The sequence below is a fragment of the Peromyscus californicus genome, unplaced genomic scaffold (genome assembly GCF_007827085.1).
Source record: "Peromyscus californicus insignis strain IS unplaced genomic scaffold, ASM782708v3 Scaffold_7__1_contigs__length_154581171, whole genome shotgun sequence".
NCBI classification, from domain to species: domain Eukaryota; kingdom Metazoa; phylum Chordata; class Mammalia; order Rodentia; family Cricetidae; genus Peromyscus; species Peromyscus californicus.
Window position 1 is genome coordinate 14815521 of NW_026294595.1, and position 21098 is coordinate 14836618.

A 21098-nucleotide genomic window follows, 5' to 3' on the forward strand; every position below is an offset into this window, starting at 1 on the left:
TCTTTTCTGTCAGCCTGAGTGGGAGCTCCACCAGCTCCTGAGCCTGTTTCCTCTCTGCAGTGAAGGCTTACTCGGAGACACTTTCCTTCCCTGCCTCCCCCATCCCAGCCCACTGTGCTGGCTTAGCGCCCATGGCCGGTGGGACTCAGGGCCCTGCCTAGGGTACCTTCTCTGGAGAGGGTCACAGGCCTTCTAACAAGTCCTCTAGGCCCCTCCTGACCCTTGACCCTGGAGGCTAAAGAGCTATAGTTCCAGGAGCACTTGCCAGGAAGATACCAGCGTGGGTTTAAGGGAGCAGTTGGAGCACATACAGTGGAAAGCTGTACTCCAGGAACAGGGGGCAGGCAGCCTTCTTCATGGACCAGTCAGGGGTGAGCATGGGGCTCTCAACATGTGGGTTGAACCCCTGATACAGCTGTTCCCCAGCAACTCCTACCCAGACTGTAGTCAAGGTTATCAGTCACAGAAGCAAGTTGTGCACACCCCATAAGGGAGGAGTTGGGCCTTTCTAGACAGGAGCACTCTTCTTTCCAGACCTGGGATGGTTTGCTTGGCTCCAAAGGCCGGGACTGGAGTTCAGGGAACTGGGCATCACCCCAGACATGGCTGGACTTGCCTCTGCCCCTGCCTCAGATGTCACCTTGCTGGTGGCCTGACGCTTCCCAGTGTTCATTCGATGAACATTTCTCAAGTGCCCCAGGCCCTGGGGACACAAAATAGTCAAGTCCTTGCTCCTGGGAACGACAGGAAGGCAGAGGTGGGCTCTCCCCTAGGCTCCCCAGCCCGCCATGTCCTCCCCTCTTGCAGCCCCAGGACACCCCAAGTGAGCTGTAGTACTATCAAGATGGCTGTCTGATTCCTAGAGCAAAGGCCTTCAGGCGAAGTCTTGTCTGCTGGCCTGCTTTGGAGGCGTGAGAGCTGTAGCAATGGGGCGCATGGCTGCTCCTGGGGCCAGAGCTGCCCCAGAGGAGGCTCTGGTCACCCAGGGTCTCTGGGCAGCTGGACTTTGGGAGGGCAGGACAACAGACTGGAGGGAAAGAGGACCACCAAGGGCCTTGGAAGGAGGAATTTCAGGAGACTATCCTACCCACAAAAATAGAGCTCACAAGAGCACCCTGGTCTTTGGGGCCTGGCCTTGGCCTCACTGTCCTGGCCCCAGGAACACCTTTTCCTTCTGGTCTTGTGTTCCCTAACAGAAAGTGATGGTCTCACTCTGGTAGGGGTTGAGCTCACATGGCCAGGGCCCACCCCTCTAATCTCTGCCTTGTTTTCTGCGGGTCTGAATGGGCTGAGCCTGGACCACGCAGCCATTAGCTTTTGTGCCAGCGTGAGGACACAGAGCTCTAGAACTGACACAAATTTTAGTTTCATTAAAGTGTTTTAAAATAGCTCCAGGTAAATTTGAAAATTTTAGGTAGAATAATGATAGCTATATCACACACACACAGAGTGTGGGGTGTGTGTGTGTGTGTGTGTGTGTGTGTGTGTGTGTGTGTGTGTCTGCCTGACATGGGTTGGGGGATGCTTGTGGTGGTCAGAGGGCAGCTTACAGGAGTTGGTTCTCTCCTTCCACCTTTAATAGATTCTGGGGATCAAACTCAGAATGTCAGCCTTAGAGACAAGTGTCTTTACCTGCCAAGCCATCTCACTGGCCCATGCATATCTTTTTTATTTTAAAATATTTCTTAGAGGGGCTGGAGAGATGGCTTAGTGAGTAAGAATTGCTTGTGGCTCGATTATGCAGACATGAGTTTGGATCTCTGCCATGGCCAGTCCTTCCTTCCCCCCAGCACCGAAGGGAGGGGACACAGACAAGAGGGTTATGAAGCTTGCTGCAGTCCAGCATAGTTCTGGTTCAGTGAGAACCCTGTCTCAATGAAATAAGCTGTGTGTGCTTGCACAGCCACATACACACATGTGCATATATACAGTACATACACATATTCATACACAAATGTTATAATTTATATATAACCTTTGAATTCTAATAGGTAATGTATAATATCTAAGAAGAAATAACTTTAAAAATCTGTAGAGGCCACTATGTAATTGACCATTTTACCTGAGACCACAGGAATAGAGGACCTGGAGGGGCTGCAGAGCAGGTGACCTGTCCTGCCTTGCCTGGACATGAGGGGCTGTGCAGGCAGGAAGAAGCAGCAGTTCACCTGCCCTTCCTGTCCACCCAGATGCTCTATGGACAGGTGGTCCTGTGAATATGAAGACGGTTTACAGCCCTCTCAGGGGCCTCCTGCCACTCAAGACAGTGTCCTGGGAAAGAATTCTGGGGTGAGGGATGTGAGCAGAGGGCAGCACTCAGGAGTCTTCCCAGAGAGGGGAGACAGGGCAGAGGGGCGTTTTGCTCTGACTGTCCCTGTTGGGAGGAAAGATGGAGGCGGCTGAGGAGGACAAGGAGGACGGTGGGCAGGTAGAAGGAAGAAAGAGCGAGCGAGCGAGAGGTCCTGGATGGGGAGGAGGCACAGGGGAGAAGGAGCAGGAGGGCCCTGCTTCCAGGATGGCAGAGGTTGCCGGTGGGATGGTCTCCACCCTGAGCTGTCTGCTTCTCCAAGCTTTTCGTGATCTCGGTCATCACCTGCCCCCACCCCCACCCCCAACCCTGGTCTTGTAGAAGGCCTTGGTCAGTTTCAGGACACGACACAGGACCCCAGACCCCCTTCAGTCCCAAGATGACAGGATTGTTTAGTTGCTGTCAATCTAGTGTGGCACCCTGGGCATTGGCTGGAGGATCCACCAATCACATCAGAGGTAGGAGGAGCTGCCCAGCCTTCAATTCAGGACAGTCTTGATGAGATGGAGTGAAACAACCTCCAAGACCTAGGAAAGAGCAAAGCCAGGACACTTCTTAGGGCCCTCCCTCACCATGGGGCTTATCTCCCGAGGACAAGCAGGCCTGGGAAGGCCTGGTCCACCAAGGGCCCTGCTTGGGCTGGGTCTGGAGGCCTGGTCTGGCCTTACTGTGCTCCCCAAGTCTTCTAAGTGTCCTGCCCTGCAGAGAAGACCGCAGAGAGAACAGGCCAAGATGGCACTGAACCTCCTTCAGGAAGCTTGGGCTGGAATCCCCTCCATTACGTGTGCACAACTGTCTCTCGAGTCAGCCAAGGGCCTGTGACCAGGGAGAGCACGGCGCACCTGCCTCTCACGGCCTCTAGCAGGATCCTACCCAGGATCCCGCTCTATTGCACCTTGCAACTATAGGACCCCACTTCCTTGGGGACCCGCTTCCATAGGGCTCCATTCTTGTAGGGCCTTGCTCCCATGGGGCCCTACTCCTATAGGGTCCTGCTCTTAGAGAATGAGACTCGGAAAAGCCCTGCACCTCTGTGCCTGCTCGCATAAGAGTCCAGCTCGTTCCCACATTGTCCTTCCCCCAGCCCCTCCCTCCCCTCTGCATGGAAGGTCCCTTTGAAATAGCCCCAGGACTCCTTCCCTGGCCCTGGTGTTCCTGAGGCCCTTCCCTCTCCCTCTGACTAGCTCTGTGTTCCCACAGTAAACAGTGCTTATGCTACGCTGGTTTTAGCACATGAGGGGCTATGGAACTGCTTGGGGGCCAGCAGTCCATTCCCATGGGTAAGAAGCTGTGGAAACTAGGGATAGTCACGATCCCTGCCTAGAACAAGTAGTTCTTTGGCGTGAAGGACAGATAGGGTGGACATTGGCAAGTTTCTGTCCCACTTGTGGGGACATTTAGAGCAGGTGTTTGGAGTCACAAGATGGACCCGGCAGGCTTTCTTTTTCTTGGCTGGGACCCAAGAGACCCTGGCAGGTGTTTAGGATGTAAGGAGGGTCAGCCCTGCCCTCCTCCCACACCCACCTGGTCTGCCACACTTCCCAGGGAGGAGCATTGGCCAGGTGGGCCATGAAGGAACAGGTTTCTGAGCAAGCTTCACCAATAACCATTCCTCAGTCAGGCATGTCCTTCTGGAGCCTCGTCGCTGCTGGGATGGGCCCTTGGTGGGCTCTGTGGCTGATCCTTATTCTTCCCCAAATCCCGGAGGGCCAGACTCCAGCCAAGCCTCAAGGCTTTCCCCAGCTGACGAGCTTTGAAAATGACAAGGTACAGGGCTTTCAAAGGTGAAGACACAGGTCGCAGCTGCCTGGGGTCCCGGCTTGTGGAGGGAAGGTGTATGCAGGCCCGTGGGCACTACCCAGGGAGGCCAGGGCAGAACCTGAACCCAGAGCTCCTGAACGAGCCCATGACCTCCCTGAGAAAAGGACGCAGGACCGTGTGTACTGTCTGTGTTTGCACGAATCGCTCCCTCTGTGAAGGGAGACAAATAGAGGCTTGGGAAGGCCACCTGGCTACTGACCAAGGCCACCATCTACCTGAGAGATTAAAAGCAGGTTCAGAGTTCTGCCCACGTCATGGATGCAGACCTGGCCTGAAGTTGACTCCTGAGGAGGGGTCCTGGCTGGCTGGGGGCTGCCCAGGGTAGTGTGGGAAGGGGCTAGCTGTGCCCATCACCAGCCATGCAGTTTCAGGGAGAATGGTTTGTCCATGGTTTGGCCGGTAACGCCTACAAGAGAGAGCACCGGGACTTGCTGAATCCCTACATCGCATTGTTTGAGCTAAAAGACAACAGTCATTTTCGGGTGACCAACACCATGACTCGGTGAGTGGGCTGTCTTTGCTCTCCAAGCCGTCAAGGACTGGGGGCTGTGTTCCAGGAGCCTTGTGTGGCCCAGCCACACTGTGGGTTGAGGAAACACATCTAGAGACCATGTCTAGCACAGCCTGCTTCATGACCATTCCTAAAGTCCGACGCAGTGATGGGCTGAATACAAGAGGGGAGGCTTGTGGTGAGTCACTCTGGAGAGAGAAGGCTGGTGGGTTTTCAGTACTCGGGTGTGGTCAAGGACCTCTTTCTCTGTCCCTGTCATGGTTCTGCCTGCCCTGCCTCGATCTCCTGGGCAGGCTCTTCTTCTACAGTCTTACCAGTGGCAGGCAGCCCCTATCTGAAGTCTGTTCTTTGCCCTTTCTGGAGTTTGTTGGCTTGGGTGCCAGCGGAGGTGAGCTTCTGATACCCAGAAACTTTCGTTTTGGCATGGCAAGTCCCTGTGGATTTGAGGACCGGTGCTGGGGTGAGCAGGAGTCACTGAGCCAGGAAGGGTACAGAGTAACTAAAAGGACCCTGGAGCTGATGCCTGGGGAGGTGGGGAGGGCTCCAGTCCTCTGCAGCCTTCTGGGGTATAGGCCTCTCCAAATAAATAGCTGATTTTTTTTTAAAGATTTATTTATTTATTATGTATACCGTGTTCTGTCTGCATATACACCTGCAGGCCAGAAGAGGGCACCAGATTTCATTACAGATGGTTGTGAGCCACCATGTGGTTGCTGGGAACTGAACTCAGGACCTCTGGAAGAACAGCCAGTGCTCTTAACTGCTGAGCCATCCTGATTTTTTTTAATGGTCCACCAGGGTGAGCCTGGCTAGCTTCCTTAGCCCTCTGCCCCCCCCCCCACCTACCCCTCCTGCAGGGGCAAGCGCTGTGACACTTGGTCCTATACCCTGATCCCAGCAACGAAGCCTGGGGAGTTCACCATGGAAAACAAAGGTAAGTGCGGCATTGGGTGGGAGGACCAGAGCCACCTGGGGAACCTTATGTGTATGTCCCTCTGGGTCAGGGACTGGAGCAGACAGAGAAGATGTGCAGGTGATCGAGACAGACTATACCCACTTCGCCCTGGTGCTGTCCCTCAGGACAACAAGCAGCCAGACCATCACCAGGGTCAGCCTTCTGGGTGAGCCCCTGCTTCCCTGGGCCCCTGTGCAGAACACTGGTCAGGGTGGTGCTGCCTGACTTTGGGATGGCTTGAGGGCAAATACCATCACCAAGTGCTGAGAGCCACTCTGTGCTCATCTGGCCACAGGTAGAAACTGGAGGCTTCCTCATAAGACGATAGACAGGTTCATCTGCCTGACCAGAACCCAGAACCTCACCAAGAATAATTTCATCTTCCCTGATGTGACTGGTAATGGGTTTGCAAGCCGTGCATGATAGGAAAGGGAGATAGGATCTGGAGACAATGGCGGTACCTTCCCGGCCTTCACAAGTCCAATGGCCCCTCTCCAGGCAGGCACTGCAGAGTCTCAGGGGGCGTGTATGGGGCATTGTGGTCCCAGAGTCTGAAGCCAAGTACTTGTTCACAGAGGTTAGCCTGAGTCAGAAGAGAGGTGTTCGTGGCTCTTATCTGAGTCCCAGGCCACTTCTTCCAAACGCTGGTCCCTATCCGAGGCTGCCCCCTCCCCACACTGGTTCTCCTGTCCTGGGAGGATAGTTCCCTGTTCACAGGAGACTGGAGTTCATTCAGGGAAGTCCTTGAATGTGGACAGCCTATTTCTAGCAGGAAAGTCTCTGAGAGCCCAAGGTCAAGGGGCTTCAGAGCTGAGCCCATCATCAGCCTCGCTCCTCTCATGGATGGATCAGGACCCCCAACCCCCACCCTGGCCAAGGACCTTCCTCATCATATCCCCTCCAGTGCATACCTACCACATTCGCACACCTGAGCATGTGCCCACAAACATGCAGACAGGCACATGCTCACACACACCTACACACACACACACACACACACACACACACACACACACACACACACACACACGTTCACCTTGCTCCCTTGTCATTCTGAGATAGGGTCTTGAGGTATAGGCCAGGCTGGTCTGGCAATCACGAGTCTCTTGCTTTAGTTTTCCCGGATGCTGGTATTTTAGGCCTGTGTCACCACACCTGGGTCACATCCCATACAACATGCATTTGGGGTCACATACATGTTTGCACTAACCATAACCCTCACGGTGCCATACCACCAGATCTACCACAAATCTAGGATCCGGAGGGGACAGGCAGGGCTATGGAGGGGCTTCTGGAGGAGCCCAGACGTGACGGAGGTGCACTCCGAGGGGCATGCCTCCTAAGCCCTTTCCCTGGAGCCGCTTCTGGTCTCATCTCCCGCCCACCTCCCAGTCTACCTGCTTTTCATCCCTCCCAAGTCTCTCCCCAGCTGCTCTTCCTCATCGGCCATCCCAACACTGTCTGTCTCCACCCCATTAGACTGGTTACCTGATCCAAACATCTGCTGAAGAGGGAATGGTTCCTGCCAGTACAGCCTCAGCCTCACCCTGCCTCTACTCTCCACACAAATAAACACACTGCCTATGACTCCAGAATGTGACCACTGTGACCATGGGGTGGGTGAGAGGCAAGAACAACCCCAGACTGGCTTCTCAACCCCCACAACTAGATTCCACACCTCCCCTGACTCCCAGCTGTGTGAAATCACGGGCCACACCTGCGCCGAGCAGAGCTCTGGGGCCCACAGGATGGGGTGTGGTAGGCCCAGGGCATGCCCTTGGACCACTGGTTCTCAGATGGCAGGCAGGAACAGTCAGACCCCAGAACAGAAGGAAGCCTGGATGCTGCTGTCCCAGGCTGGAGAAAGGATAGGGTATGTCTTCTTCCTATGGGATGTGGAGACAAACATTTCTAGGCCTGATGGCCATTCTAGAAAAGCCATTCAGAAATAGAGAGGCACAGAGGGTCCAAAGCAATGCACCCAGAACTAAGCAACCCAGCTCCAAATGCACACCTCTAAAGAGGTTGTCAGTACAGTGTTCACCTTACCCAGTCCACAACAGCAGCCACTGCTTACTCTACCCATACCTAAGCCTTATCTCGGCCCCAACAGACAGGCAAAGCAGGTCATGACCCAAAACCATCCATGCAGATGACTCCATAACCTTTGGCCTTGATAGACAGCAAATAGCATATAGAGATAGCCCACTGGATTTAACCTTTACCCTCCTAGAAATGCTTCTACTGCTCGGTAGGGCGGTGCAAGACTTGTGGGGGTGGGAGTGTTTAGGATCCCTCTGATGGTAGACCTCTCCATCCCCTGGCCTCATGCCCACTTCCTTCCTATTGAGCAAGTTGTCCAGAAACCAAGCACATTCGGGAACAGGGCTGGGCCACCGTAGGTGCAGACCTGAAGTCTGCTGACACCAATAAGACCAACCCCCATTCTGGTATGTAATTGTATATCTGACCCCCACATCAAACTCTACACGGGAGGCATGGTCTCCTTTATCCTCAATTGTATCCGAGATGTATCCAAGATGGCACCTCTTGGAGAAAGTGACAGACGCCTATCTTACTGTATTGGCTGGCTGGATAATGCATGGACAGATGGGTGGCTGACTGGAGGGCAGTCGATGGGTAAATAGGTAGGTATGTAGATGGACAGACGGATGAATGGATGAACTGGGATCTCGGACGAGAGAGAAAGCAGAAAGTGAGCTGAATGCTAGCATTCATCCCTCTAGTCCTCCGTACTGTGGGTGCAATGCAGTCAGCTGCCTCGGGTTCCTGCTACCGCTCTTCCTCGCCATGATGGATGTACTCCCTAGAGCTGGAACTGAGGTGACCCTTTCCTCTGATAGGCGCTGCTTGCTGGATGCTTGTCTCACAGATGAGAAAAGTAACGCCATAGGCACACGAAACGCCCGAGCAGGCTCAGCCGCCATTTCTATCAACCAAACCCTCCTTGTAGGGAGGGGAGTTTGACCACCATGTGACATCAGGGACAGGTGTCAGAAGAGCCACCCATGGGCCATGCCAGAGGGTTCCGATCCAGCCACAATCACCAGAGCCTGACCTAGCTAGGCTGCAGTGGCAGAGGGTGCTGAATCCGGACGTAAGAGCAGCATGGGCTCTGTTCTCACCCTACAACGGCGTCCACAGGGCACATGGCTGCAGAGCTCCTGACACAGAGAGCACTCCGACACATCCTTGATGCTGCAGTGAGGATACTCTTTCTATATTAGGAACTGAGGCACCAGGACATTCTCCCACTAACAGAAGGTCTGATCCTCCAAAGACCCGACTCCATTATAATACTATTTGCATTCATGATTTTCACATTCACTTTTGTAGGAATCATGGGGGAAATGCCCTAAAAAGAGATAGATCCCACCATGATTTGATAGGAAAGGGGTCACTTACAACAATATGCCACCCACCTCAGAAATATTTTTTAAAAACTTTAAAATTCACAACACAGGACCCCCTAGGCAAGTTTCTCATCTTCTGGCAGCAACAGCAGTCCATTCCAGTCCTCTTTGGAATGTTTGCTTAAAAAAAAAAATCCTTCTCTGTAAACTGTCTCTCAAGAATGAGGGTCTCCCATAACAGGTGGACCAGCCTAGCCGTTGGCCATGAGTTGGACAAAGACCAGGAGAAGAAGCCCCAGAAAAGCCAAAGGAGGAAATGGCAGAGCTCAGACCTAACAAGGATGAGAATCTGCAGAGGTGGAGTCTCACCTACCAATTTCTGGGGGGAAAAAATGTACTGGGGAGATAGATGGAGCAGAGAAGAAGGGTTGTCATAGCAGCCTGCCCCTGAGGGCCACAGACTGGCACCACCACCACAGAGCCCTGAGGCGTGTGTGTGTGTGTGTGTGTGTGTGTGTGTGTGTGTGTGTGTGTGTGTGTGTTCCATGTCTCTTTCAGCCTGAAGCACACATTTGAACAGCCACAGAGCTTTAACTCTGGAGAGAGGCAGTGATCCCTCCCACAGTTGGGGGGTTCGTGTTCTGACCTGTATCCCCAGCTGATTCCATATCAATGTACAGGAGACGATGTCTAGGGTGGGGTACGGCAGACGGCATGGAAAGGTCATAGGGGCTGCTTGGCCTCCAGTCTTCGTAACCTTCATTTCACATTCTTTTCCTCTCAAACTCAGTTCCACTCAACATTTTGGAGAAGTGGGAAGCTGTAGGCCAGCCTCCAAATTAGTTCCACGTGGCCTCTGCCCCAGCTGGAGCCCCAGTGACACTGTTTGTTTGACTTTTAGTGATGCTGAGGCTGGAACCCAGGGCCTCAGGGCCTCACATGTGCTGGTCATGTGCTCGATACTGAGCTACCCTTAACCCCTCATAAGGTCATAATTTCCAGAAGACCTTACCTTCACTGACCTTAAATTTGGGTTGTTGGTGTCCTGTAACCTTCACTAGTAGGTATGGAAGTACAAAAGGTGACCCAGGGACCCCCACAGTGAGCACCCTCTCCTATTCTGAAGCAGAAACCCAACTTCCTCTTGGTGATAAGAGATGAGTCCCTCTAGCCAAGATGATGATCCCTTTTTCTGCTGGTCAGCTCAGTGGTAGGAAGACCCCAAACAGTCATATGGGGTCTTCACATCCCTGTGTACTCAGGAAAATGGAGCTGAAAGCTAGCTGACCAGACAGGAAACAAGCTCTTGTGAGTAGGCGATTGAGTGGGAGGGCCTTCCCATACCAGTTGGCTCCCCAACTCCTGGAATCCAGCAGTGGGGGGATAGCCTTCAACCATTCCCCCACTCTTAAAACAGAGCAGTTAGGCTATCACTGCTTCAGGGAACTGCCCTACGCTTCTTCCAGGACAGCCTCTGGTAAGATGGAGATGTCATAGCCTGCCTCCCCCCACACACATACTTGTCTGTGTAGTCTTGGAAGACAGGAGCAGTGTTGTGCAGAGGCCTCGTTGAGCATAGGTGTTGCCTCGATGCCTCAGCCTGCTTGCTCCTCTCCACAGAGCCCTCCACACCCCTGCTAGTCATGGATATGGGGGACACAGGAAAAGCAGAGGCTCCCTCCCATCCCACTGTGGAGGGGGCCATGTTTGTGAGATGCAAGAGGGAAGTCCTATCCCCTTCTGCTCCTCTCGGGCTTCCAAGGGGTCAGTATGCAGAGGCGAGTGTGCAGGGGCTAGGATGCAGCCAGAATCACTCAGGGGTCAGTGCAAGGGGTCAGCACGCAGAGGCGAGTGTGCAGGGGCTAGGATGCAGCCAGAATCACTCAGGGGTCAGTGCAAGGGGTCAGCACGCAGAGGCGAGTGTGCAGGGGCTAGGATGCAGCCACTATCACGCAGGGGTCAGAGCAAGAGCTGGTGTGTACCAGATGGCAAGCAGTGGTCAGAGTGCAGGGGGTAGTGCAATATCAGCACGGGGATGGAGGGTAGTACACGTGGGTCAGTGTGGGGGTTGGGAACATTTTAGTCTCGTCTGGATCCTCGGCTGGATGTGGGTGAGAATGGGGCTTGGTGTTGCCACCGAATGAGGGTGGGCTCCTTCTCGGTTCCAATTCTAGACCCTGTGTTAGAAGTTGCCAAACTCTGCCTGGACAGCATACCCAGCCTTTAAGCCCTGCCAAGTGGCCACATAAGTCTCTTTACTTTGGCCTGTGAGCAGCCCCTCCCATCCCCACCTGGGCCTGCTGGGCCTGGACCAGCCTGCTGGGCTTCAGAGCTGAGCCTGCAGTTTGCTGGAAGTGAAATGGGATCAGCTGGACAAGGACCAGGCCTGTGAGCTGCCCCCCCCCCCCCCCCCCCCCCCCCCCCCCGCCTCCCGTCGCCACCTGGGCCTGCTGGGCCTGGACCAGCCTGCTGGGCTTCAGAGCTGAGCCTGCAGTTTCCTGGAGGTGGAAGGGAGCAGCTGGACAGGGGACTGGGCATGTGAAAGACCTGACCCTCCCTCAAGACACTTGTACTTTATCCCTCCCTTCTGGGTCCTAAGACCTCCAGGCCCTCCAGGTCTTACACCTATCCCTTCCCCAGGGGAACTACTTTTCCCGGTACTACCCTTGTCCTGTCCCCTCTGAATTCGTCTTAGAGTTATCCCGTGTGTCTCACACCCTGAAGCCCCCTGGGGACACCCACAGGATCAGGACACGTGTGCTGCTGGCATGATCTAAGGGTCCCTCTGCTCTTCTTGGTCTGTGGGGAAGGATAAAGAGTTGTAACCATCTCACTTCCCAGGCCTCTGTGCATATGAGACATCTCTACCATGCTTAAAATGGGGACTTGGAGGTCTAATCCTAGCCCTTCAGGCTGTTTACTTTTGGGGTGGGAGCAAGTGGAGGAAGTAGGGAAGAAGGTCCCTAACATCAACCATGACAGGGCAGCCCTCCTTCCCCACTAGGCTGGGCGGGAGCCCTTCATCTCTCAGCAGGAGTCAGATAACCAGCCGGGGAGCTGAAAGTTCAGGCAGAGGGACAGGAGGGAGCTCAGGCTGAGGCTTGGAAGGAAATGGGGGCAGGCAGACTGAAGCAGGCCAGGGAGGAGGGTTGGAAGGGTGAAGGACAGGACCTACTCATGGGATGGGCCCACCCTCTCGATGGGAAATGGGGCAGCAACGCCAGCAGCACCTCCTTGGAAGAAAATCAAGTCCCTAGCTGAGGATTCTCCTTGGTCCCTTGGGCCTGTCCTCAACTCTTGGATCGGGGCTAGAACCTACCCTGCCATTATCTGAATGGGTAGGGGCAGAATGGTAGGTCCTGGTCCCCTGGCATGCCCAGTCACTGAGGACTCTCAGGATTAGACAATGTGTTTGATCGGCTTGGCTAAGGGCTTGCCTGTGGTCAGAGTACCGGTCAGGGAAGAACCCCCATGCTGCCTTTTTACCCCCACCCTGGTCGCTGCTGTGGTCTGGATGAACTCCACGTCAGATGATGATTCGGGGTTAAAACTGATCCTAGACTACCAGGTAAAGGTTTCAGAGTCAAAGCCCGGCCTGAGTAACGAGGGGCTCGGCTGGAGCCAAGCCTGGTGGTCAGGGAGGGTGGCCTCACGGAGGGCACTGACCTGGAGATCCCCAGGCTGTGTAACCCCAGGGCTGCTGACCGTGGTTTGTCAGCACCATGACTGAAACTTGCAAAAAACAGCTCTTCAGAGGCACTGCCCACTGGCTGCCGCTTGTTGCTTGCCACTTGGAAGAGACCACTGGGCTAAGAGGCTGGGCAGGGAAGTGAGAAGGAGATTGGCTTCTGGGCTCAGATAGAGGACACAGCAGCAGTCAGGGCCTCGGTGTGTGCTTCTCTTTGGGAGTCTGCAGGAACCTCTAGGGGAATATGATGATGGCCAGGTGGGGGCGCCAGAGTTGTGCGGGCCGCCGTGGAGTCTGCGATTTCAATTGCAGAATCCCACGCTAGGTCTGGGAGTCCCTCCAGAGAAGCCTGAGCCTGTCATAGAGATCTAGATCCTCCTACCTCCTGTGACAGACACAGGAGATGTCAGTTAGACCTGGAACCGGGGAGAGGCAAGTTGAGGTGCTCATGGTGGCCTTGGAGGTGGTCTAGGGTTAAAGTGAGTTCTTTTCTGCTCCATCTCTAGAGCAGTGGGCATCATGGCCACCATGGCACAGCACCCTTGTGGGCAAGAGATACCCTGGGCAGAACCTGGACAGTACAGGGAGTTGACCTTAGGTTGGACAGGGAGTCCCCAGGATCTATGCTCAGGAACTGCCAGAAGGGCCAACTGGACTCTTCCTGGCCTCCTGGGTGTAGTTTAGCATTGCAGGGCTCCAGAGTGACTCACATGGACTGCCCCTTGGCTGGGAGGGGACTTTTCGTGGGTCTTCTGTGTGACCAGTGTTCATGCCAATCTGTGGCACTCTGAAGAAGAGACACTTTTTTTTCTTTCTTTCTTTTTTTTTTTTTTTTTTTTGGTTTTTCGAGACAGGGTTTCTCTGTGTAGCTTTGCGCCTGTCCTGGAACTCACTTGGTAGCCCAGGCTGGCCTCGAACTCACAGAGATCCGCCTGGCTCTGCCTCCCGAGTGCTGGGATTAAAGGCGTGCGCCACCACCGCCCGGCGAGACACTTTACTTTAAGTTTTTGGTCTCTCCTAGCCCTGTCCTAAGCTGGGGGAACGAGCACTGTGCTGTTCAGGGAGATAGAGGATGACACAAGAGTGGCTGGCCTTGGGGGAGAGAGGCACTGGGGTGCCCCCAAATCAGGCCGCCTCTGCCCTGGCTTGATGACAGCCGCTGGGTGTCATCTCATGGAGCTTTATTTTCTTTGCAACTAGCCGTGGCCACCTGGACGGTGAGATAGGCATGAGGTTCATACCTCTCAAGGGTGACTCAAAGAAGGGGTCCCTTACTGTGATGTGCCCCTCAGCATGGGCCTGGGTCAGCATCAGATGGGAGATCCACAAGCTGTGACAACGTTGCCTAAGTTTTTACAGTGGAGAGAAATGATCTGAGTGTATTGTGGGCTCCTGTTCCTTCCTATGGTTTTGGATGGAGCAGGGATCCAACTGTGCCTCTCCACTTCTCCACTGGGTTCCCAATGATTGAAGTAAGCACTTGGCCCTACAAAGACTTGTGCTTCAATGTTCCTGGCAGCTTTATATGTGATGCCCCCAAACTGCAAATAATACCCACGGCCATCAGTTGATGAAAGGTGATCAACTGTGGAAGGCGGCACAATGTAACTAACACCCTGTGGCTAGAGATGCCATGAACTGCTGGGACGTCAATTCACTGAGCTGAGTGAAGAGCGTCCAGGCAATCGGGACATGTATAGCATGGCTCCCCTTACAGACAGTGCAAACTGGTCTGCAGGAACTGAAAACACCTGTAGTTATGGAGGGCTATGGAAGCAGGTGAGAGGAAGGAATCCCCAAGAAAGCTTAAGGAATCTTTATAAAAAAAACTTTTAGGCCGGGCAGTGTTGGCACACGCCTTTAATCCCAGCACTCGGGAGGCAGAGGCTGGCAGATCTCTGTGAGTTCGAGACCAGCCTGGTCTACAGAGTGAGTTCCAGGACAGGCTCTAAAACTACGCAGTCTACCCTGTCTTGAAAAACCAAAACAAACAAACAAAACTTCTTATGTTATGTGTACCCGTGTTTTGCTTGTATGTGTATCTGTGCACTGCTTGCATTCCTGATGTCTTCAGAAGTCAGAAAGGGTATCGGATTCCCCAGGACTGGAGTTACAGGGGATTGTGAGCGGCCGTGTGGATATTGGGAATCAAACAGGGGTCCTCTGGAAGAGCAGCCAGTGCTCTTAATTTCTGAGCCATCTCTCCAGCCCCAAGGAATCTTTTTAAATACTATTTATCTTTATCTTTTATCTAAGTGTATGGGGGTAGAGGGATGACTGCAGAGGCTCCATTGGATCTTCTGGATCTGTAGTTACAGGTGGTCATGTGCCGTCTGACATGGTGCTGGGAATCAAATTCAGGTCCCCTGGAAGAGCAACAAATTCTCTTAACTGAGTCATCTCAACAGCCCCAGCTCAAGGGGTTTTGGTTTTGGTTTTTGTTTGTTTGTTTGTTTTTTTAAAGATAGGGTCTTACTCTTTGGCCCTGGCTGGCCTGAAACTCACTACCTACACCAGACTTGCCTTCAACTCACAGAGACCCACCCACCTGCCTCTGCCTCCTGATCAAGGAATCTTCATGGAATGGCAGGCACACTCACTGTCTTTGTTGGGGTTTTATTGCTGTGAAGAGACACCATGACCACAGAAACACTTACAAAGGAAAACATTTAGTTGGGGCTGGCTTACAGTTCAGAGATTTAGTCCATTATCATCATGACGGGAAGCATGGCGGCATGCAGGCAGACATGGTGCTGGAGAGGTAGCTGAGAGTTCTACATCCAGATCTGCAGACAGCAGGAAGAGAGAGACACTGGGCCTGGCTTGAGCTTCTGAAACCTCAAAACCCACCTCCTGTGACACACTTCTTCCAACAAGGCCACATCTACTCCAACAGGGCCACACCTACAATAATGCCATTCCCCACAAATCTATGGGGGCCATGGGGTTCATTCAAACCACCACAGTCACCATCTCACTATCGCAGTGATGGTTTCCTGGACACACACATGTATTATAACTTACCAAATATTTAAAAAATCCTATAAAACCCAAACCCACCAAGATGGAGTTGTGTCCCAGGGACTGCCACCAAGGCAGCCCAGAGGCAGTCTGAATTCTCCACTATGCTTTAGGCCACTTGCTACTTCTTCCTGCTTCCTTCTCCAATGACAGTCACTGATGCCTTCCCTCTGGCCAATATTGAAACACTTTAAGCAACCCAGTGAATAAGAAAGTACAAAGTTACACCCCAAAGAACAAATACCGTCCTTGAGTCCACCCTGATGTAGATAAGCTAGGGAGCAGGAAAACACTGTGATACCGAAGAGGCAACCGTATGACGATGCTGGCAGCCAGCAAGCCAGAGTGCCAGTCTCATTGGAAACGCAGGCTGCGCACATCGAGGTCCTCCCAGAGGACGGTGAGAAACGAGAGTGACCTTACAATGGGAGGACCCAGCACACATGCCTTGACTAGATGTGGCACTGCTGTGGCCGGCCGTTCTGGGAAGGACACGTCACCTCTGCTGAAAGAATTTTCACCAGGAATTGGAGTAAGGGGAGACCAAGTAACATCTGTCCCCTAAGGTCCCAATGACAAACCATGGTTCCTGGCTCCCCCACCCCACCCCCGGGGAACCAATGAGTTTATTGGGCTTACCCACAGAGCCTGAGTGAGGGTTACTGACAGAAGTATGAACCCAAAGCAGCCAAACTGGAAAGTCTGCACCAGCGTGGGTCATAGCTTCTCCTGGTTGTGCAGATGTATTCCCCCCGCCTCCCCCACAGTCTTGCCTTGCTTAGAGACCTGGGAGCCATGTCCAGATAGGAAAGAATTGTACACAATTGGTTAGGAGGAGTGGCTAGACACTCGGGTAAGGGTCTGTGACCCTCACCCTCCCCTCTTCTGTGATGGAAAGTCAACCATCAACAAGGCCAGCTGTGATGCTCTTTTGCAAGTGGGAGATCTGCAGGTGGGCCCAGAGGATCACCCTGTACAGCAACCTCCAAGGCCTTCCTACCAAAGCACCACCTAGTCACTAGGAAAATACCAACAAATCCCAGTAGTGGGCCTTTCACAAAACACCGTCAAGGCTGAGAAAGAAGGAAACATTGAAAGAACTGTCCCAGCCCAAGGACCACGAAGTAAAACCTCCTGTGGGGCCTGAATCAGACACTGAGCTGGGCAAACCCTTTACATGGGCTGGGAAATTTCGCTTTTTGTTTCTGTGTTGGATGGACTCCAGGGCCTCATGCCAGCCAAGCACTCCGTTTTGATTAAAATATGAATTTTGATTAAAACATGAACTTTACATGGTTTAGCATCTCAATATTCAGTGTTGCTTAGCACAGCCTCCGTAACAGGAGCACTAGCCCCACATTTTCCCTACAAATCTGCAAGTGTTTGAAAATCAGAATATGTGTTTGTATTTGTATCACGTGTTGGTGGTGTGTGCGTGGACACATGTCAAAGGACAACCCCAGGTGCTATCTATCCCCCTGTTGTTGTTTCTGTGGGGTTGTTGTTGTTGTTGGAGGCAAGGTCCCTCACTGGCCTGGAACTTGATGAGAAGGCTGGGCTGGCCAGCCAGGTGCCTGTCTCCACCTCCCCAGCACTGGGATTGGAAACACTCACCACTACTCCCAAACAAGAACTTCTAATGCCTCGACTGTCTTCCCAGCCCTGATATATTTATTTTTAAGGGTGTGTGTGTGTGTTATGCATAATATTATATATATATATATATATATATATATATATATATATATATATATATATATATATATATATATATATAAAGACACTGTGTAGCCTAGGCTGCCCTTAAGCTCCTCCTGCCTCAGCCTTCTGAGTGCTGAGTTTCATTTTCACTTCACTGAGCCTCATGGCTTCCTGGTCTCTGAGCATCCCACAGCAGCTCCTTCTCACTTCACATGTGTGTATCTTCCTTTGCCTTTGACTGTCTACGAGAGCTTTACAATTCGTGTGGTTGTTGATCTGTGGTGGGCTTTACTGTTCTGCCCTTTCATGTGCCCGAGGCTGAGCTGCCAGGATTCCTCTTGGTCTTGCTCTCCATGCTTCTCACAGGGTCAGTGACAACAGGGAGGCAGCCACCTCCCTGAAGCCCACTTCCAGGGCCCATTCTGGCCTGGAAAGGAGGGACACCTGGAGGACTCTCTTTCCAGGTTACCCCGTGGGTGACCACCTCTTTCCCTGGGTACCAGTGCAGCTTCCTGGATTACATATGGGAGCCTGGCAGAACTTAGCCACATGAGAAAGAGATTCATGGAACACACTGGGAGAAGGCAAGCCGCCCCTTCCCCACCCCACCCAGCCACATCACGTGCTGGATACCAGACCCTTACCTAGGGGCAGAGCAGAACCCTCCAGTTTGAGCCTGTGGCCCAGACCTCCTGAAATGATCCCAAGTCCCTCGTGAAAAGGCTCCAGAAAGTGAGGGACTAGGGCACCCAGAGGCAAGGAAAGGAACAGACATGGCCTAGGGGCCTGCAGGAGGAGAGCAGTACTGGGAAGGGTTTGGGCCCCCCAGGGCTGTGCCACCAAATTCACATGATCCCAGAGTACCGAGACTTGGACCACCAAGGTCTCTAGGCAGCATCTAAGCTGGTCATCAAGATCTTCTGAGATACAGCCTATCCCCAGGGGCACGTTTCAGAACCAGGGTGATGGAATCCTAGCAACCACCTCTCCCAGGGGGGAAGTAGTCAAGAGGAGGCTACTACGGTCCTCAGGTAACCACCACAGCCAGAGGCTGGTGGCATCAGGCCCAGCTGAGGATGGATGAGGTCAGGAATGGGCAAAGCGCTGCAGAGGAGGCTGTGGCCCTGTGAATGGCCATGGCCCAGATTGGCCCTGGGGCCTGAGTAGGTGGCCCTAGGCCAGCTCTGGCACAGCACACTCTGTCCCTCTTTGCCTAGCCCAAAGAACAACTCAATCTGCTCCCAAGCAGGGGGTGGGAGTGGGTGCAGAATTGTGGCCAACGGACCAGGACAAGTGTGGGTGGATTCTGGGGTGGCCACTTATGCTGGGCACACAGCGGATCCTGACAGGTATCTGCTGTCATCCTGCCCGGATTTGAGCTGTAATCTCTGCTAGTTTTCATGCACAGTGCAGGGCACCGAGAGCGTAGGAGGTGGGCAATGGGGCAGGAAGTGCTGGGGAGGTGTTCGTGGGATAGAGCGCTGCCTTGGAGTGTGAGGTGGTTCAATTGTGAGGAAGCCAAAGGGGTATAATCTTTCCCCTCTTGGATGTGGAGACGAGCTACCCACTTTGGGACAGGGCTACTATAAGCTCAGTGACAGCCCCGAACCCAACACCTCCCTTCCTCCTCCAGGCCGCTGATACCCAGGACGCCACTGCCTAGGATCGGCCTCCTCCACCCAGATGGAGCTCCTGTGGATAGGTCTCATCTTGCTGGAGATGATGCAAACCCAGGCCCAAGGACCAAGAAGGCATGGGGGGCTCCCTCAAGTCCCACACCCCAATTTGCCTTTTCACAAGATCTGTCTCCTGCCCAGTCAGGGGAAGGAGAGAGTGACTGTGAACTCAGGCCCAGCAGGCCCTGTTCCCAGGGGTAGGAGCCTGGAACGGAGAGCTCAGCCCAATGCCAGCCCTACATAGACTTCATATTCTCCTGTGGCCCTCGGGACCCTCCAGGTGGGGACAACTCTCTGTGCATGTGGAGAAACTGAGGCTCTGAGAGTCGCCAGGTCTTTGTTAGATCCAGGATCATGTGCAGATATGGCTTGGTGCCACATGTGGGATAAAGGGGGCCGACTCTGTCTGTTACTAGTCCTACAGTTTGAGGGAAAGTGGTCCATCCTCAGCTTGGTAGGTCACACCTTCAGGAGGGAAGATGGGGTCCTGTTCCAGATGTGGGTGACAACCTTCGAGCTCAGGGACAACCAGTTCGTCACTATGTCTGTCCCACTCGGGTGAGACTAAGTTCCCAGAGCCCCTGCCACGTGAGGGTAAACTGTGAGTAGGGCTGGCAGATTTGAAAGGTCCGTGGAGGAGCGGGAGGCAGCAGCTGAAAACCTACCCTTGCCCTTCCTGTGGCTCTAGCTTCTAGTGCTCGCCCCGAACCCCACTATCTCCTCTTAGACCCCTCTTGCTGGGGTCTATCCCTGCCCAGGTCCCACTGGCTCCAGTTTCCTCTCATTTCTCTGCTTCTCTTTCTTCCTTCTCTTCCTTAGCCCAGAAGACCACCCATCCGACTTGGCTGACCATGGCAGACTCGGCCCCCACCACATCCCAGCGAGACTTGTGCCCCTCCTCACAGGCGTTCAGCCTCATCCGCCCCCAGCACAAATAAACACCTGTCACAGAGGAATGGGCTGGCTGTCCATGATTGCTGTCATGAGGAATGTGGGCCAGGCTGGTGGGGTAGAGCCAGCTCTACCACCTCAGTGTGCCAGACCTGTGCAGAAGCTAGAGTGTCTGATTTGGGGGCTGTGATGTCCGCAGGGACACTTGTCCCCATTTGCTCTCCTCCATAGGCCTACCTCCCCTCCTTAGTCTCAGAGAAACAGAGACAGGCTTGTATTTACACAGCACCGGGCCCCAGCCTGGGGAGCAGAGAGCATGGTGTGACCCCAGGGGCCTCCTGGGATGCTGAAGCCCAGATCCCAGATGGGGCTGTGAAGGAGGCACCCAAGCACAATGCCTCAGAGCATGGTAACCAGACACTCCTTTCAAGGTACCCTCTACAGCCTTGCTCAGAGGCTGTGGACCAGTTTCCTGGGTCATCTTAGGGCCCAGAGTGAAAGGCAGGGCCCTGTCTTGGGGCTGCACTTAGATTAAGATCCAGGTACACCTTTAGTTCTAGAACTCAGGAGGCAGATATCTGTGAGTTCAAGGCCAGCCTGATCACAGAGTTTCAGGCCATCTACGGGTATACAGTGAGACCCTGTCTCAAAGTGGAAAAAAAGAAAGGAAGGAAGGAAAGAAGGAAGGAAAGGAAGGAAGGAAGGAAGAAAGAAAGAGAAAGAAAGAAAGAAAGAAAGGAAGGAAGGAAGGAAGGAAGGAAGGAAGAAAGGAAGGAAGGAAGGAAGAAAGAAAGAAAGAAAGAAAGAAAGAAAGAAAGAAAGAAAGAAAGAAAGAAAGAAAGAAAGAAAGAAAGAAAGAAAGAAAGGGAGAACCAGGTCCTGTGGCTGTTATGAACCCGCAGATGGGAGCCAGGAGATGCTGAAGGCCCTGCCATCCAGCCTGTCCTGGGAGACCGAGCCCAGCCTTAGAGGAGCAAGGCATTCTCTGTTCTGTGGCTCTATAGGGACACAAAAAGGACCCTCCGTGGACAGTGCTGAGGAAATTGTAACCCTCCTAGGCTTGCCTTGTTCAGCCCATCCACTCTCAATCCATGACTGCAGGCTGCTTCTTGAAGTCAGAGCAGGCCTTGGAGATCTATAGCACCATCCACT

The 21098-nt window shown here is 53.4% G+C and overlaps 1 protein-coding gene and 1 long non-coding RNA gene across 3 annotated transcripts; both read left to right on the top strand.

Annotated features, from left to right (window-relative positions):
• Positions 1 to 117: 117 nt before the first annotated feature.
• Positions 118 to 11338, top strand: Lcn12 (lipocalin 12). The gene is given in 5 exon segments (XM_052724723.1): positions 118 to 4075; positions 4495 to 4631; positions 5498 to 5652; positions 5654 to 5761; positions 5891 to 11338. Coding segments are annotated over 5 exon segments (672 nt in total). The 5' UTR covers positions 118 to 3931; the 3' UTR covers positions 6019 to 11338.
• A 6171-nt stretch (positions 11339 to 17509) lies between these two features.
• On the top strand, positions 17510 to 20005 carry LOC128101835 (uncharacterized). 2 transcript variants are annotated; one of them, XR_008215211.1, is made up of 3 exons: positions 17510 to 18728; positions 19013 to 19335; positions 19875 to 20005. It is a non-coding gene; the product is annotated as an uncharacterized LOC128101835 (long non-coding RNA). The 2 variants fall into 2 exon arrangements; XR_008215212.1 differs by having other exon boundaries at positions 18716 to 18811.
• Positions 20006 to 21098: the final 1093 nt, after the last annotated feature.